The 17062-nt window shown below is 51.2% G+C and overlaps 9 protein-coding genes across 9 annotated transcripts; 8 read left to right on the top strand and 1 right to left on the bottom strand.

The window, feature by feature from the left end:
* Positions 1 to 4: 4 nt before the first annotated feature.
* On the bottom strand, positions 5 to 1840 carry K460DRAFT_410925 (uncharacterized protein; the record flags this gene model as incomplete). Its single annotated transcript, XM_040937429.1, has 1 exon — positions 5 to 1840. One exon carries the CDS (start codon positions 1838 to 1840, stop codon positions 5 to 7), a length of 1836 nt encoding a protein of 611 aa, XP_040782894.1.
* A 485-nt stretch (positions 1841 to 2325) lies between these two features.
* K460DRAFT_371534 (uncharacterized protein) lies at positions 2326 to 3460 on the top strand. The gene is made up of 2 exons (XM_040934374.1): positions 2326 to 2628; positions 2727 to 3460. Exons 1-2 carry the CDS (start codon positions 2614 to 2616, stop codon positions 3108 to 3110), a joined length of 399 nt encoding a protein of 132 aa, XP_040782895.1. The 5' UTR covers positions 2326 to 2613; the 3' UTR covers positions 3111 to 3460.
* A 779-nt stretch (positions 3461 to 4239) lies between these two features.
* K460DRAFT_410927 (uncharacterized protein) lies at positions 4240 to 4708 on the top strand (the record flags this gene model as incomplete). The annotated part of the gene is made up of 3 exons (XM_040937430.1): positions 4240 to 4350; positions 4403 to 4571; positions 4629 to 4708. The coding sequence occupies 3 exons, from the start codon at positions 4240 to 4242 to the stop codon at positions 4706 to 4708; spliced, it is 360 nt and encodes a 119-aa protein (XP_040782896.1).
* Positions 4709 to 5082: 374 nt separating this feature from the next.
* On the top strand, positions 5083 to 6655 carry K460DRAFT_421306 (uncharacterized protein; the record flags this gene model as incomplete). The annotated part of the gene is made up of 5 exons (XM_040938132.1): positions 5083 to 5196; positions 5250 to 5427; positions 5485 to 5765; positions 5819 to 5978; positions 6038 to 6655. 5 exons carry the CDS (start codon positions 5083 to 5085, stop codon positions 6592 to 6594), a joined length of 1290 nt encoding a protein of 429 aa, XP_040782897.1. The 3' UTR covers positions 6595 to 6655.
* A 497-nt stretch (positions 6656 to 7152) lies between these two features.
* Positions 7153 to 8747, top strand: K460DRAFT_410929 (uncharacterized protein; the record flags this gene model as incomplete). Its single annotated transcript, XM_040937431.1, has 3 exons — positions 7153 to 7245; positions 7293 to 7446; positions 7495 to 8747. 3 exons carry the CDS (start codon positions 7153 to 7155, stop codon positions 8745 to 8747), a joined length of 1500 nt encoding a protein of 499 aa, XP_040782898.1.
* A 1483-nt stretch (positions 8748 to 10230) lies between these two features.
* Positions 10231 to 11041, top strand: K460DRAFT_437402 (uncharacterized protein; the record flags this gene model as incomplete). Its single annotated transcript, XM_040938417.1, has 1 exon — positions 10231 to 11041. The coding sequence occupies one exon, from the start codon at positions 10231 to 10233 to the stop codon at positions 11026 to 11028; it is 798 nt and encodes a 265-aa protein (XP_040782899.1). The 3' UTR covers positions 11029 to 11041.
* A 1063-nt stretch (positions 11042 to 12104) lies between these two features.
* K460DRAFT_206697 (uncharacterized protein) lies at positions 12105 to 13331 on the top strand. Its single transcript, XM_040927233.1, has one exon. It carries the CDS (start codon positions 12244 to 12246, stop codon positions 13198 to 13200), a length of 957 nt encoding a protein of 318 aa, XP_040782900.1. The 5' UTR covers positions 12105 to 12243; the 3' UTR covers positions 13201 to 13331.
* Positions 13082 to 13820, top strand: K460DRAFT_206693 (uncharacterized protein). Its single transcript, XM_040927232.1, has one exon. The coding sequence runs from the start codon at positions 13219 to 13221 to the stop codon at positions 13690 to 13692; it is 474 nt and encodes a 157-aa protein (XP_040782901.1). The 5' UTR covers positions 13082 to 13218; the 3' UTR covers positions 13693 to 13820.
* Positions 13821 to 13940: 120 nt separating this feature from the next.
* On the top strand, positions 13941 to 16949 carry K460DRAFT_421308 (DNA mismatch repair protein). Its single transcript, XM_040938133.1, has 2 exons — positions 13941 to 14177; positions 14230 to 16949. Exons 1-2 carry the CDS (start codon positions 14022 to 14024, stop codon positions 16840 to 16842), a joined length of 2769 nt encoding a protein of 922 aa, XP_040782902.1. The 5' UTR covers positions 13941 to 14021; the 3' UTR covers positions 16843 to 16949.
* The last annotated feature ends 113 nt before the right edge of the window (positions 16950 to 17062 follow it).

Genomic DNA, 17062 nt, shown 5'->3' on the forward strand with positions numbered 1-17062 from the left:
TCCTTCAGTCACCAATCCATACACAAGACCCATATCGATATAGCATTTGACCCACCACAATGTAACCACCGACAGCTGGACCCGCGGTGACGACATACCCCACAATCCTCGCCCAAGGCCCTACCTGCACTCGTAGACTAGGCATAGAGTCCTTACCCTCCTGACCTACCACCCATGATAGCCCCGTGACCACGCCAAGGCACAACCATTGCACCGTGTAGATGCGCCAAGTCATCGTCTCCTCTGCAGGTATCGATCCAGGCTTAAACTTTGATAGCGTACCTGTTAAGACTAATGGAAGGAGGGCGGTGAAAGTGGTCAGTGTGTACTTTATCCACCACCAACGGCGCGCGTGGGTAGAGGAAGCGGAAGAGGGGAAGGTTAGCGTCCATGAGACGTCCTTTAGGAAGAGGAATGTGCGTTTCAATTTGATAGCGGAGATGAAGTGCTGAAGTGGTGGATTCTTCGGGGAGGGCGAGGGGGTGCAGCGGACGATGGATGTGTGGTTGGGGATCAAGAGGAGGGCGTCATTGCGGGTGTTGATGTAGTTCAGTTTCAGTGGAATGGGGGCGAGGGCTTGTGTATGCCTTATCATGGAAAGGTTGGCGGATTGTGAGACCGCTGATATCTTCGTCTCAACCGTGGATGCGGTGTGTTCGAGTTCGAGGGCGCCATTTTCATTCTTCTGTTTCTCCGCATGTAGGGTGTATTGGAATGGATCAATGGTGCTGAAGTGCGCTTCCACGCTGCCAGCTTCGTTACTAGAAAAGCGCAAATCCTCAACATCCTCGCCATCTGCGATATGACAGGCACAAATACTCTCCGCCACATGCTTGTCTTCATCCACTTGGCCTACTGCACCAGAGAAGATGCCGCCGCGCTTCCGCGCTTCGTCCATGATGCTGCTTTCGATCATATACAAGCTGGGATATTCTGGTCGGCAGAGGTTTCCCATGAGATTCATAATGGACATGACAGCGTAAGGAGCAACCGTAAGACCAAAGGCTGCATATCCAAACTGACGGATCTGGTCGCCCCGCGAACGATAGAGAGTGCTGAGGGCATACCCGGACTGGGCAAGGGCGATGAGAGCTTTGACTACGTTGTATGTAGCTGAGACTTCGATCGTGGGCGGATCTGCCGATGCTGAAGGCGAAGATGAGGTGAATTGCGCGTCGTGAGGTACAATGACAAACAGGTAGCCGGGTGGGAGGGAGTGGGTTCCATGAACGATACGACGGTGGACGTAGACGGGACATCCAAAACGCGTACACATGTACGGAGGAGGGTAAACGATGACATGAATATCTTTCTCCTTTGTCTGTCCATCCTCCTTCTCACCCCGAGAAACTGTCGTGGCATCTGGTACTGCCCTCTTCAGTACCACATTCGTCACCGCATCGCCATCTACAGGTCTCCAATCCGCGCCTCGCACCACACAACACAACGCCCCGCTCCTCGCCGCTTTCCTCAAATCGTCATCTTTCTTGACAAACACTGCGCCACACAGTATAGCTTCGATGCCTCTATATAGTCCCAACGGCGCGAACAGCAATGATCCTATCACGCCAGCGACATAATCGTCTGCGCGCTCACCAGGTTGTGTCACAACGGTAGCAGCGTGCGCTACATAGTTTAGTAGGTAGAAGGTTAGTAAATCGAAGGGTTTAGCTGGTGTGCAGAGGAGGCCTGGGGTTCCATGGTCTGAGGAGCCGGCTGGGAGGGCTATGGTGATGTTTTGGAGAACGAGGGAGGTGGCGGGGGATGCGAGTGTGAGAAGGAGGAGCGTGGAGAGGACGTGGAATTGCGTGTTAGGTGCGATGGTAGGACGGGATATCATCTTGATAGCTGTTTTGAGGAGTTCCCCACTTCGGGGTAGTTATTCAGCTTGACGGCGTGCGTCGAAGGCGCGCATCTTGTTGCTTGAGAATTAAAAAGATGAACGGCAAGCAGTGAGCTAGGAAAGGAGGGGAAGTAAAATGTATAACTAGGATAACCTTTGAAGATACGCATCCTAGATTGATTCAGCCTTACTGAGGTGCATCTCGCCGTCCATCTCATTCGCTGGCCAACGCCATCAATCGTACTTCTCGTATTCCCGTTCCCCGCACATAAGCCACCACACTAAACAGAAGCCAGATATCATGAGGTCTTGGGATTCACTTGCGTCGTGTTTCCTATTAGTGGCTCAAATGATTATACATGTGCGGTTGCAGGTGTCCTGACGCATATTGTACTACGATCAAAGGAGGCTTAGGCTTAGGCTTGATTACGAGGCTGGTCTAAGCCACGCCGCCACCTGCGCACTGCGCCATTCACCGCGACGCCTTGTGTTGGAGGTGCACACTCTCCGACAGATACAATGAGGCTTCTTCTTCACGGTCCTTCTTTTCCTTCATTGACTTTTCTTCACTCTTGATTCTTCGCTCCTTCTTTCAATACAATCAGATACGCGCTTTATAGCAGCAAAGCAAACGCCGAACACGGACTGGTGCTTGACTAATAACGAGCATTGCCCAGCTACGCCGCGGAACGCCTTGCATCAAAGGCTACGAGACGATCAGTAGTCCATCGCTCCTACATCACACTCTTCGAAAACACCAATCGCCAGCCATGTCTCAGAAATACGTACGTTTTCCTTTGCGCGCACCTTCAACAGGGACTCACTGCCCTGATGCGATGCGCCATATTTGCGCAAATGGAAGTTTCATGCTAAAGTCTCATAGGACGCGCCCCAGGGCGCACCACCGCAGTACCCTCAATCCCCTCCACCTATCCACCACGACGCCGGGCCTGCCCCTGGCGGCGTGCAGCCCTACTACAACAACAATGCCCCCCAGGGCGGCTCTGCAGATTACTACGGCAACTCCCCGAACCCATACCAACAGCAAGGTCAATACGGACCGCCACAAGGACAGTATGGACAACCGCAGGGGCAATATGGATATGGTCAGCCGCAGCAGGGAATGCAGTACCAGCAGGGACCGCCGCCACCAGGAGGTTACTATCAGGATGATAGGAGACAGGGCGGTGGCGGTGCGGGAGGAGGCATTTTCGCGGGTCTGTGTGCGGGATTGGCGTGCTGTTGCTGCTTGGACTGCTTGTTTTAGACAGTTGGGGAACAAAGGGAGGCCGTGAGCAGTGGCGGGACCAAGGAATGCCGTTGAAACGTACCCAGCATGAGCATTTAGGCTTCCTCGACACAACACTCTTGCTTACTACCACTCACCGAACGCGGCGCACGGAGAGAAAGAGAAAGAGAAGGGTCTCCTGATACCATACGGCTTGTAGAATGCCAGATTTCATTTGTCATTTCAATTTTTCTGCGAGAGGTTTCGACGTATATATCGGCTTGATGTTCTTCTCAGAGCTCAATGTCAGGAGCGAATATGTTCAGCCTGACACCTCACTAATGCATCTTACAACTAATCCAAATGTCTCTGCATTCGATAAACCTGCAAGTTGGCATCTGTGTGAAACACCACGTGATGGTCTCGGAAGCGCCTGCATACAATGGCTTACGCAGCTGTTCTACACCCGGTTACGCCTCAGCCCCAATGTCAGCAAATTCGAAAGACATCGCTGTCTGTCTCCGTTATGACATGTTTGGTCCTACTCTTCGCGTCTGCTAACCCCTGATCGCGCATATCGCTGCCTCATTCAACTGGTTGCCCCACAGCGAAAGCCGAGGCTTCCAACGCACGGTCTCGAGCTTGCACTACTCCGCACTGTTCTCATGACGCTGCACGCGTAACGGCATAGCGGGTTCCACACCGAGACTTGTTCTATTTCTGTTCGGTTTTCCGTAGGGCTGATCGAGGATACATAAACGGCGGGACGGAAGCTCACAGAAGTTTCAACAATTTACAAGTAACGCCACCCTTGCACCACACGACGAAAAGCAAACAAACGCAACGCCCCACGATTTATTGAGTTGCTACGGGAATAGCCCTGTTTTCCGGAAACCATTCGATTTTCGTTCTAGACCAGTACTGAAGACCAGTCTCCACGAGAGTTGTTTCTTTGTCTTGCGCTGCACGATAAGCTGCATTCGGACAACCATCGGGAACTACCGATCGCAAACGTACATCAGCCTACAGGCCAGCGGAATAATATCTCGAACACGAGACGATTTACGAAGTTATAAACACAAATTGTCCAGATTACGACGCTCAACGCCTGCCACGCACTCTCGAGCAATCGGCCATATAACCACCTCGAAACCGTCAAACCAACTAGATGAAGCTCACCACCACTACCCTCGCTGTTCTTGCCGCCGTTATTCCTACAATTTGGTCGTTGCCAACAGAACTTGCTCTGCGAGAATACAAGTTACCTACTTGCGGCGCAGTAAGCTTACCATCTGGCATTCTCCAAGTACCTGACTAACTCACTCTGATAGGAATCATGCCTCGTACAAACTGCCGAAGTCTTCGATGCGTGCGCGCCCAGTGATCTAGCTTGTTTATGCACTCTAGAGCAGAGTGAGGTCACCCGCTATGTGAACACAGTGCAGCCTTGCATTGACGGCGATGCGGGCAAAGCGGCATGCACAGACGGAGCGAGATACCGTGAGTCGCCTGCACCCCTCCTCTGGATTATGTGAAGTGTACTAACCCACTTATTAGAGTACAAGGACCTTCTCAAGTCCGTTTGCGCAGATGATCGATTCGGCAACAAGGCCGTTGAATTTCCCCCGACCGCATGAACAAACGACTGCATAGCCATCACGCATTTACGAAGCTAGAATATTTACATCTACTTAATCTATAATACACGCTCCTTTGGGCTTCGACCTGCGCACACATACATTGTTTGCAATCTCCTTTTTCTCACCCTTCACTGTCGCAGCTGACGTCACGGCGCGCACGTCTGTGCATGACTAGGCATGTGACCGTGGCTCTTGAGTGACTGTTCATTACCCTCTCCCTTCATAGAGCTCCTCACTTTACACTATGCCGTGTTTTGCTCATACTTTAGTTCATTGAATACTCGGCAGTCAAACAAACCTGCGATAGCTGGTGCGTCGTCGATTGGGTACAATCGCTTCTGGAATTCCTGTTAATGACGGCGGTCATCAACATGATCTCAGGATATATACCTCCCCCGGCTTTACCTTCTACTTCACCTTCTGCGGCTGCGGCTCCTGCTCCTGCTCCTGCTCCTCCTCCTACGGACATGGTGGCGATCTGCACAGTGAGCGCACCTAGCTTATCAAAAGTTTTGCGTGCAGAGGCTAACATTATCAGATATCAGTGGATTGCCAGAGAGAAGCAGTAAAAATAGGAGACACGCCACCAAGGCCGCTTAACTGCAACTATGACGACTTTGAGTGCATTTGCGGTAGGACCAATGTCATGGCACATAACACATACTTCTCTTCTGGATGTATATTGAGAGAGTGCACCAATGTGGATAGTAGGAAAGGTTCGTGATAGTCATCCTAAATAAGAGGGTGAGAGAGCTAAAACTAGTATTTTATAGCCTTCATGAGCAGGTACATGGAAGGCTGTACCAATATCACCACTGAGCTTACTGACATTCCCGCCGACTGGCTACCGTTTGCTCCCTCACCTCAACTCACTTCCACGGGCCGCACCTTGAGAACGACTGAGATCAAAATGAGCATGACTCTGTCCCAACCCACCTCTACTGACCTAACAACGCTGTCCCAAGACACTACCATGAGACAGACGACTGTGCCACCAGATACAGCAATGCTCACATCAACAAACGCAGCTGACATCCAGCTACCAATCTGCGGAGTACGCTGCCTTTCTACAAGAAGATACGAAGGTTATTAGCTAAAATGTAATAGGTTTCCCGAAAGTGCCTTAAGAAGCAGAAAGATCACAGCCCTTCGTGCGGACCCGATGATCTTCCATGCATCTGCAAGAGCAGCAACTCGCTCGCTAAGAACACGCAATTCGACCAACAGTGTGTTTTTGATGAGTGCCATGGTGATATCGGCTTGCGAGGTGTGTCAATGCTTCAATCCTCACTTCCTTAGATTGAGGACGAAGGCTAATCTGCGCAGAATTTCTCCAGAGTCTAGTCTACAACTGCAAGAAAGTCGACCGCGAACTCATCGACATACCTGACCGCTGGAAAATATACATCCCAGAGTCGGCGACAACATCGTCTACGTTATCCACCGCTACCGTTACTGCTCCTCCTACTACCTCTCCGAGTGGCCTCCCCGCATCAACATTTGCCCACACACAACCGTTCCATATCGCTGATGGCGCCATAGCAGGCATCGCAGTCGGTGTTCTCCTTACCGTTGGAATCTTGGTCGCAATGGCAATGGTATACTGGAAAGCGAGGAAGAAGACAAAGGAGTTGACGCGAAAGAATGCGATACTGGTTGATCGGACGAGTGAGCATGGGGCGTCGGCGAGGATCGACAAAGTTATGTCAGGTCGTTCGATGACGAGCTTGACGACGACGGCAGATGGTGCTACCTTAGTCCCGGCAAGTAGGCGAGAGACGCAGGATGGACATGGGATTCATGGACAGGAGGGCGGACAGGAATATCATGGCAAAGAAGGGTATGGACTGGAGGCTCCAAAACTAGAGACACGAAGGTACTAAATGTGGCGTATCGAGGTGGTTGGACAAGCATAGTCTTGAGGCTATCCAGCGATGACGACGGATTCTTTCGAGATGTGATCATGGTTTGCGAAACCATGTTCGTATTGTCTTGACTTCGGTTTAGGATAGTGCGTATCAACTTAACCGCAGTCATTTTTTCTTCCCAACAGCTGCAAACATATCATTGACGTCCTCAGAGCCTAACAAGTTCATTGAAGCCCGAACTCTCAATAGCGCCCCGGAACGCTTACGCATAATCGCAATCTTAGCGCAGTGACGAGTTGCCCAATTTGTGGCTGTGCGCGCGCAGAAGGGTAGTACCAATGACATGTGTCACTCAAACTTGCGTGAGGTATGCAGGATTCCGTTTGCTAAAGTGGAAGATATTTGGTTCCCGCTTCTTGTACTCAAGGCAATACTCTTGGCCTCACCTTCCGCCTTCGGCGTATTAGCAAACACGAGGACATCTCAAATATAATCAGGCTTGGGGCTTGTGTCTTATAACGCATCGAAGGTAGCGAGGCCCCTCAGGCTTCATTTCATCACTCTATCCTCACGATGTTGTTATTCCTTCTCATGTTTCTCGGCCTTTCCGTGGCTCAGCAGTCGTGCGACCCAGCGAAACCTCCACTAAACCTACCAAAATGCACGGTGAGTATATGACCGCTATCATTGACGCTTGCTGAGCCGATATCAAGGGCCGATGTCTTGTTGGAGAATACAAGTTCCTTGACGGCACATGTGCCGACAATCTCAAGGGATTCTGTTATCTCTCAGACGGCGTACGCATGTACTTCGACGAGTATGGAAAGTGTTTGCTCACGCAATGCCCTGACGAACAAGATCGATCTCGTACGTTGAATTTCGATCCTATTTGTATAAGTCACGCTAATCTTTAAGGGTTCATTCGATTATTCAAGGACCAATGCGAGTCGATTAATAGGTCGTGGAAAGATAGTGATGTCCCGCCCGAATTCGTCGAACTCTTGACCAAGCAGTTGGCAAGTAGTACGAATCCGAGTGCAGTACAGACAAGTTCAAAAGCGGAACCGACTTCGATATTCACAACTTCGAGCGAGCTTCCCCCGCCGGCTTCGTCTATTTTATTGTCCTCGACTCCTGGAGAAGAAAACTTCCCCACTATAAGCTGGATTTCGGCTTCTCAAGAACCTAGTTCCGCTAACAAGGACGAAAAGCCTACACCTACCGTAATGTCCAACTCGCAATTCCAATGGCCTGCCGTGCATAGGACAACATCCGAAATTGTCATCTCTAGTCATAGACCAGAGAATCGCCCGGACAGTACCCTCCACATCCACACAACAGTCATCTCGACCCACGCTCCCACAGCTGCAACTCAAAATGAGCCGAAGCAACGCGTTAGTACAAATGTCATTGCGGCTGCAGCCGGAGGTGGCACAGGATTTCTTGCATTAGCCATTGGATTAGTGTATATACTCATGCGCCGCCGCAAGCGCAAGCAAGCTAAGGCTACAACGCCAGATACATGGAAACCTGATCGAGGATTGAATGCTGAGCCAGAGCTCGACGAAGGGGCAACAGTTGACCGGTACTCAGAGACCGGTACTGGCGGTGCGATTGGAGTGCCCATGAACGCAGAGTTACATGGCGCCTGCAGTCCCATGACTGATCGATATCTAAACATCAATTCAAGGGATCTGACCAAGTCGCCGGATTCCATGGGTGGAAGCTACTCACGATACTACCGTCAAAATACACCATTGGAGCGGAACAACGGTGACACTGCCAATCGACACCATTATTCTGAACTTGGAGCAAGCGCTCCAGCAGCCATCTACTCTCCAACTTCCCCCGTTTCAGATATGTCGGCATCGTCTACCTGGCACGACCCGCGTGTTGAACCAAATCACAATGGAGTCGGAAAGGCAGAAATGCCGTCGCAAAGCATGAAAAGTCCTGTCTCGGAGCTGAGTACAACAACCCCTTCGGCAAGACCTGAGATGACGGAGCTACACAGCGAGGAATTTCCGAATCTGGCTTCGGGGCTCAATGATACTAGCCGTACAAATAAAGATGAAAGCGTAGAGCTTCATAGCGAGCATCTGGGGCCGCGGTATGCAGAGCTTGGTACCGGGGCACATGCAGTAGGCAGTGCTGCTGAGTTGGGTTGAATAACTTCGACTGCATCAGGGGTCGGGAATAGACGGTAGCCCGTGTATTTGTCTGAGAATAGGAAAGCATGATAAAAGATGACTTCACAAGGGTCTTGCGAGTGTAAAGATGATTAAATTATTTCAACATGTCTACACTATACTCCATAATAGCCTTATACGTAGGCTCACTCTTCAACTCTAGTACATCAGTCTGGCTGGATGTTCCTCCAATGTCATCGGAATCTCTGGCTTATTCAGAGAAAATTTCGAAGTGAGCACATGGGTTTGTGGCGGAAGGAAGAATCTAGCCTAATACCTAGTAGGTTCAAGAAAAGATCGAATTCTGGAAGTATTGAGGAGGCTAGTAGCACGAGCATGTGCATCAGCATCAGCATAATACAAAATTGCTGCGCCCTATAGTGCTATGTCTGGTGAGACATTGCGCAAAGGTGTTTGGATATTCGGATGGTGAGACAAAGGATCCAGTGGAACGAGGCGAGGAGATCACGCCGTCTGCTTAGCTGCTTGTTTTACCGATATCAGAGCATATACCCTTATGTACTAACGGTTATTCTTCAGCTCGGCAGTCTTTCTTTCCTTTTCAGCGAAAAACTTAAATCAACTGTTACAATACTCCCGCACGATTTGAGGCTACAACTAGATACGTGGAAGACTTTAAGAGTATCTATTCATTGCACTTTGCTGGTGGGACTCTGGCCCATTGATGCGGGATATTCTGAAGGTGCTACGCGGATTCACGCGGCTTTGGGTTACGGTGAAAGCGGATGAAACGTCAGGTGGGTGGTCGATAAGAGATGGTGACACCTTGTACACCACGATATTTTGCCCGGCCATCCAGCCTTGTCAGTTCATCGTGTGAGAAGAAGATACAGTGTTGCCTGCTGAACTATCCTTGCGCGAAGCTACATGCAGCTGATGCTCCTGGCCTTGTGAAATAAGGACTAAACATGCGATCCGCGCTGGGTGGAAGTTGGTGGCCTGAAAGAACAGCTGCCTCCTCTTGGGCGCACCTCTTCTGACAGATGCAGCATTGCTCAGCACTGACTGAGGCTAGAAATAGCGTATTAGGCAGGCTTACCTATATTCTTATGTTGATACCAAGATCACCTTGTTAAATCCGAGTACCTCAGTATGCATCCTGTCTCCCATGGTTGATGCGGTATGGCCGTAATCACCCATGGTTACCTTCCAGAACGTTCATCAACTAACAAATAACCGTCGTTCCTTTCAGGATTCACTTGTTCGGAGGAAAGTGAAGTGATTTTGCCTAGAGGTCCTTGCGAATCGTAGGAGCTGTATTTGTAACTGTCAATGGTACTGGATTGCTTGACTCCCGGGAATCTTCTTCAATTTGCCTCTCGCTATATTTATCAGCTTGCAAGCCTCTTCGACAGCTCGCACGCACTTCACCCTCTCAACCTTCCACCGTCTGTCGATAACAGCTTTATACCTGCGAGACTTTTACCTTTGTTTCAGAACGATGTCCACCAACCCCAGCACACCTTCAGCCAATGGTTCCTGTTACTTCTTTCGCCTGCCGGGTGAGCTGCGCAATAGAGTTTACCAATTTTCGCTTTCCGAGCCCGAAGGCCTCCGATATCACCAGAACTCGGACAGTGTCGGGTTTTACCGTCGAACCGAAACTAGCAAGAACGATTCTCACGACTCTGAGGCAAACCAGTTAAAGTACGTCTGTCGCAGGCTGAACCAGGAAACCCGAGGCCTTGGAATCCGCTACAACATGCTGTACTTCGATAATTTCATGCATGCTTCCTGGTTCCTAGACGGCTATCCGGAGAAGTGTCATGGCTACTTAAGCTTGATTGATATCGCTGAAGGCAATGTCAATGGGAGTTGGATAGATGCAGACGCCAAGATTGTTAAGCTGTGCGTTGATCAACCGCACGTCATGGTCAGAGAGCGCACTAGATTGCTCAGGTCAAATGACCGTTACCTTGTTCGTAAAGTCATTTGTGCCCAATACGGACTTAGAGCAAGCACCGAATTAGCTCGACGGATTATTGCCGACGAATACGTACGCGGGAGTATACTTCGGGATTGTAATGAGCTATTTAAAGTCAGCATGGTTGCGGAGATCAAATCACGTGTGCCTCAGAATTATCGCATGTTCCCGGCTGAGGAATCCTTCGACGAGCAGGCCTTCCGTAAAATGATTAAGGACAATAGCTTTCTGTTTGAGCGTCTTATACCCAAACTTAACGGAGGATTGGAATGCTTGATTGCTGTGCTGAAGGAGCTCTTTGAGCGCGGAATTTAAGGCTACTCAACCACTTCGAGAAGTACGAAGCATGCGCGTGTACCACATACTTTTGATGGGTTCAAAGACTTGCAGTCAAGATGAGAGCTAGGATTGGATCGAATGAGGCCGATACCTATGTTGGACTGGCTCTCGATGTTCGGTCTGTGGGGTGTTAACGCGCACCATGTGACATTGAGGGTTTTCTATATCAGTGTATGTAGTTCACAAAGCACTTAGTCTAGAACTGTAGACTGTAATGAGCATTTCATTTCGACAAAGATTGCGAGCCTGTTCGTAGTCAATGAGCAACTCTTGACGCGGGTGGGTCCCAATCATTTCTGTGACTTCCCTGGCACTTGATACTTGCATTCGCGTGCCATTCTCTTTACATAAAATTGCTCCAAATACATCCTCCTCTATTAGCGCTTATCTTTAACTAGTCAAAAGAGTAGGCATGCGGTGTGGATAGATGGAATATTTCTGCTAGAGCAATAAGCTGCCCCAGGGTGCAAGCCTGGACTTAGAACAGGCGATATGGTGTTGCATTATTTGCATGGATAGGTCTTCTTCCTAACTGCGTAACGGGCGTCTTGTAAGAGAGAAAGTAATCAGGGGTGAGATATCCACGACGAACAGCTTGCAGCTCGCGTGTGACGTTTTTGCCCGGCATGGCTGCGTCAACAGCTCGGATGCCAACGTACGCCTTCGAGGCAGCGGCCTCGAAATGGGGAAGGGTGAAATCATCACAGCTTGTATTCTAAATGATCACTAGAGGGGTTATGCAGTGAAACGGGGATAGTTGTCTTTGTTGATATCGAGTGCTTAACACAGGTGCAATATGGAGAATGTTTAGTAACTTTGCGCCATCGCGATACTCGATCCCCCTCTTGTACGTAGTTGTTGTCCTGCTCTTGATGTGGCGGAACCTAGGGTGCTCTGGCAATGGTTGCGCCATTCTACCACCTTCAGAACTTGCTTTCACTTTCACCAAAATCCGTGCCCTGCTTTGCCATTGGTGACGATAGCTGTGATTCGTGTCCTATTGTGTTATTAGTGATAATAGCTTGCTTGACGTCACGCTAGCTGCGGAAGGTCGTCTACGATAAATACCTTTCCCACAGCACCACTTTCTTCCACCAAATACCTACACCCGCAACAGCTTTCGACAACGTCAACAGACCAACAGCACCCAATTTGCCCAACAGCAAACTCTCTTTCTCCACCGACAACACCATGTCGCCTCTTCTCCAGTTCCTTGCGTTTTTTGCGCTCATGTTCCTCGCCGCCGGCCCCGTCCGCGCGCTCCTCCTGGCTTCCTTCGAGGTCGCCTCTCCCCACCTCTCTTTCGGTACCTGGTTCTTCGCCGGATGCTGTATCCTCTGGTGCTCTCCGCAAGCGTGTCATGCCCTCTCCTCTTCTGTCACCGCAGTCGCCTCGCTCGTGCGTGGACTCGCCGAGATGTCTCGCGATACCACTGTAGCCACCTTGCGCGCTCAGATCCAGGCCTTCCAACAACCCACTGGTACTGCGAACAGCCCCTCGAACACCTATCAAGATGCCAGCCAGCAGCTGATGAAGGACCGGGATGCACTTCAAAGGGGCTACGATGCCTCGCTGGCGAGCATCAAGGCCCTGCATCTCACCGTCGACCAGCTGCAGAACAAGGCCAGCATGTACGAACGCCACTACAATGTGGTTGCAGTCGAGATGGACCGCGCGAAAGCGAAAAACCAGGTTCAAATTCTCAAGCAAGAGCTCCTGGTGAGAGATGAAGAGATCAAGAGGCTCCATGAAGCCGATCGTCACCGGAGGGAAGGCGCTGCAAAGTCCTCCAATGCCATGAACTCCCTTGCTCGCAAGAACGACGAGCTTCGGAGTGCCCTGGAGGCAAAAACAAAGAGGGTGAACGAGCTGGAGCCGCTTGTTCTTCAGCATGGCCGGGACATGTACCAGCGCGACATCCAGGTCGCCAAGTTCAGCTCCTTCAAGGAGATGATCCACCAGATGACGGAGGAGGGGGGAGATCAGATGATTGTCGTCGTCCTCTTCCTTCGCTATCTGGTGGAGAAGGGAGTCGATCTGGCTGAGATGGGGGTAGATGAGAGCTTGTTTCTCACCTACCGCGACTACGCTGAGGCAGTGGCTGGCCGCCGTCCGAGCCCTCTCTTCCCTCAAGGTATGTCATCATAGGTCACCCTGTAATTCCTAATGCATTATACTGACTCCATTGGCAGGTGGATTTCGCCTGAAGGGCATCCAGTACCCCCTTTCCGGTCTTCGTGTGGTGGGCGCGAAGATTGTAGAAGCTGGCTACTGCTCTGTCGTCCCGTCCTCTTTGGCATCTTGGGGTGCTCCGCAGCCTCTCTTCTCCACTCCTCCCGTTGCTCCCACGGTGGAGTTCACGGCGCCCTCCGCTCCTCTCGCTCTTCCCGCTGCCCCTGGGGCCCCCGCGATGGGCTTCACGACGTTCTCCGCTCCCTCTGCTCCTGTTCAGGAGGTATCGCAGATCTCCTGGCCTACTCAAGAGCCAGCCCCTGCTCCTTTCTCGACCTCTTCTGTCGGCTTCGTGCCCTTGCCTGCTCCTCCTGTGGCACCGCAACAGCCCCTGGACGCCTCCGCGCCTACCTCCAAGGCCGCTACTCCTGCTGCACCTGTTGCACCGGTTGCAGCTCCACGTGGTAAGGGCGAGGATGTCCAAAAGCCGACTGAGAGTGAGATGAAGGAGCTGGCGGTGGCCTTCCAGCAGTCAAAGAAGCCTGGGAGCTTTGGGGTGAAGGGCAAAGTTGCACCAGCAGCACTTCCTACGGGAGTGACGAAGCGACGTTGATGCGTGAACGGCTGGTCCATGCGTTGCTCTTAGCGTGGACTAGCGTGATAGCGCGTCAACGCGACGCGTCGCCCATTTCGTGGCAAAGAGCTACCCCAACCAACATCATCTCTTTTCCGACTCTTCCCTCTCTGTTTACTACTACTACAATTTCATTTCTGCTGTATTATCGCATTGCTTCACCATGGCGTCCAGACCTGAGATGCGCGAGGAGGACGAATCGGGCTTCTGCAAGTTCTTCCGCAACCTGCCCAAGAAAGACGAAGACACCATACGCATATTCGACCGCAGCGATTACTACAGCGCTCACGGCGAAGATGCAAAATTCATTGCAAACACAGTAAGCCAGCAATTGCCACAGTGGTAATGGACAGCTTGCCAATTTACTGCAGGTTTACCGAACAACGGCTGTCATACGGAAATTGGGCCGCGAGCCAGGGCTCGAGTCTGTCACCATGACCACAATGGTGTTCCGCAACTTTCTCCGAGAGGCACTTTTCCGACTGAGCAAGCGAGTCGAAATATGGCAGTCAACAGGGAAGCGCATGGATTGGCAGGTGGCTAAACAGGCCTCACCTGGCAACCTCCAGGACCTCGAAGACGAGCTTGGTGGTCAAATGGAGAATGCTCCCATCATACTGGCAGTCAAAGTGTCCGCGAAGGCCTCCGAGGCGCGAAAAGTGGGCGTCTGCTTCGCCGATGCAAGCGTACGGGAACTCGGCGTCACCGAATTCCTCGACAACGACCTCTACTCGAACTTCGAATCGCTCCTCATCCAGCTCGGCGTCAAGGAATGCCTCATACAAGTTGATACCTCGAAGAAGGACGTGGACCTCAATAAGCTGCGGACCATTGCCGACAACTGCGGATGCGCTGTAGCGGAGCGTGGACATTCAGACTTTGGTACCAATGACATCGAGCAAGATCTGCCACGATTGTTGAAGGACGAGCGCGCGGCAGGATCACTACCTTTGACAGACTTGAAACTCGCCATGGGTGCCGCTGCTTGTCTCATCAGATACTTGGGTGTCATGTCGGATCCATCAAACTTCGGGCAATATCAGCTCTACCAGCACGATCTATCGCAGTATATGAAACTCGACGCAGCAGCCTTGAAAGCTCTCAATCTCATGCCTGGACCTCGAGACGGTGCGAAGAACATGAGCCTATACGGCCTTCTCAACCACTGCAAGACGCCTACTGGAAGCCGATTACTTTCACAGTGGCTCAAACAGCCCTTGATGAATGCCACAGAAATTGAGAGGCGCCAACAACTCGTGGAGGCGTTCGTAAATGACACCGAATTGAGACAGACTATGCAGGAGGAGCACCTGCGCTCAATACCCGACCTGTACCGACTCGCAAAGAAGTTCCAGCGCAAAGTTGCGAATCTTGAAGATGTTGTACGAGCATACCAAGTCGTCATTCGGCTGCCCGGCTTTCTCAGCTCTCTCGACTCCGTCATGGACGAGCAATACAAGGATCCTCTCGACGCTGAGTACACGGAGAAGCTGCGTCAGTACTCAATAGCATTTGTGGGTCTACAGGATATGGTGGAGACGACGGTTGACCTTGATGCGCTCGACAACCACGAATTCATCATCAAGCCCGAGTTCGACGAGTCTTTGCGCACAATTCGCAAGCGGCTGGACAAGCTGAAGCAAGATATGGAGTCAGAGCACGTCAGGGTTGGCGACGACCTCAATCAGGATATAGAAAAGAAGCTGTTCCTCGAGAATCACAAGGTACACGGTTGGTGCTTTAGGCTAACGCGCAACGAAGCGGGCTGCATTCGGCAAAAGAAGCAATATCAGGAGATCTCGACACAGAAGAACGGCGTGTACTTCACCACATCAACACTACTAGACAAGCGTCGGGAATTTGATCAACGTTCGGAGAGCTACAACCGCACCCAATCTGGACTTGTCAACGAAGTAGTCTCGGTCGCTTCGTCGTACGTCCCTGTCATTGAGAAGCTGGCAGCTGTTCTTGCACATCTCGATGTCATCGTCGCTTTTGCCCACGTCTCCGTCCATGCACCCACGTCATATACTAGGCCGAAAATGCACCCACGAGGCACCGGCAACACTGTGCTCAAAGAAGCACGACATCCCTGCATGGAGATGCAAGACGACATTTCCTTCATCACCAACGACGTCAGCCTTGTCCGCGACGAAAGCGAGTTCCTCATCATCACCGGTCCAAACATGGGCGGCAAATCCACATACATCCGGCAGATTGGTGTCATCGCTCTCATGGCACAGATCGGATGCTTCGTACCTTGTTCAGAAGCTGAATTGACAATCTTCGACTGCATACTCGCCAGGGTAGGCGCCAGCGACAGCCAGATCAAAGGTGTCTCGACCTTCATGGCTGAGATGCTCGAAACAGCCAACATTCTCAAATCCGCGACCAAGGAATCTCTCATCATCATCGATGAACTTGGCCGTGGCACGAGTACATACGACGGCTTCGGCCTCGCCTGGGCAATCTCAGAGTATATCGTCAAAGAGATTGGGGCTTTTGCGCTCTTTGCAACGCATTTTCATGAGCTCACCTTGTTGGTCGACACGTACCCTCAAGTTCAAAATCTCCACGTCGTCGCACACATCTCAGAAGGCACGACAGAGAACGACAACGGCGTGCAAAAGAAACGCGAGGTCACCCTCCTCTACAAAGTCGAGCCTGGCTTCTCTAATCAATCGTTCGGTATTCACGTTGCAGAGCTCGTCCGGTTCCCACAGAAGGTCATCAATATGGCGAAAAGGAAAGCGGATGAGTTGGAAGATTTCTCGAGCAAGCATGAAGTGGGCTTGGTGAAGGCGAGTAAAGAGGAAGTGGAGGAAGGCAGCAAGCTGTTGAAGGAGGTCCTGGCGCAGTGGAAGGCAGAGGTTGAGGCGAAGGGTCTGACGAAGAAACAGCAAGTAGAGAGGATGAGGGAGATTGTCAAGGCAAACCAAGATTTGATAGAAAATGGGTTCTTCAAGGAGATTCAGGCGTTGTAGCTAGGCGAAATGTTTTCGGGTTCCTAGAGAGACACAGTGTCCTCTACAAACAGGAGTCTTTGTTCAGCGAAAATTAGCAGCATGATACCAAACAGTTTACTTATTCCAGATGATGCTTCGTCGCTTTGTCAGCATGTAATGAACTGTGAAGTGGTCGAGGAGCTGGCACAGCCACATCACCCCGCCATGCATCCCACCTTCCGCCTTCCACAGCGGGCCG

The sequence above is a fragment of the Cucurbitaria berberidis genome (assembly GCF_010015615.1).
Source record: "Cucurbitaria berberidis CBS 394.84 unplaced genomic scaffold K460scaffold_7, whole genome shotgun sequence".
Classification (NCBI taxonomy): Eukaryota; Fungi; Ascomycota; class Dothideomycetes; order Pleosporales; family Cucurbitariaceae; genus Cucurbitaria; species Cucurbitaria berberidis.

Bases quoted from the DNA above. Each gene is read 5' to 3' on its own strand.
- K460DRAFT_421308 (XM_040938133.1), top strand. From the start codon at position 14,022: ATGGCGTCCAGACCTGAGATGCGCGAGGAGGACGAATCGGGCTTCTGC. The intron at 14,178-14,229 runs GTAAGCCAGCAA...AATTTACTGCAG, and splicing joins CAAAATTCATTGCAAACACA to GTTTACCGAACAACGGCTGT.
- K460DRAFT_206693 (XM_040927232.1), top strand. From the start codon at position 13,219: ATGCATTATACTGACTCCATTGGCAGGTGGATTTCGCCTGAAGGGCAT.
- K460DRAFT_206697 (XM_040927233.1), top strand. From the start codon at position 12,244: ATGTCGCCTCTTCTCCAGTTCCTTGCGTTTTTTGCGCTCATGTTCCTC.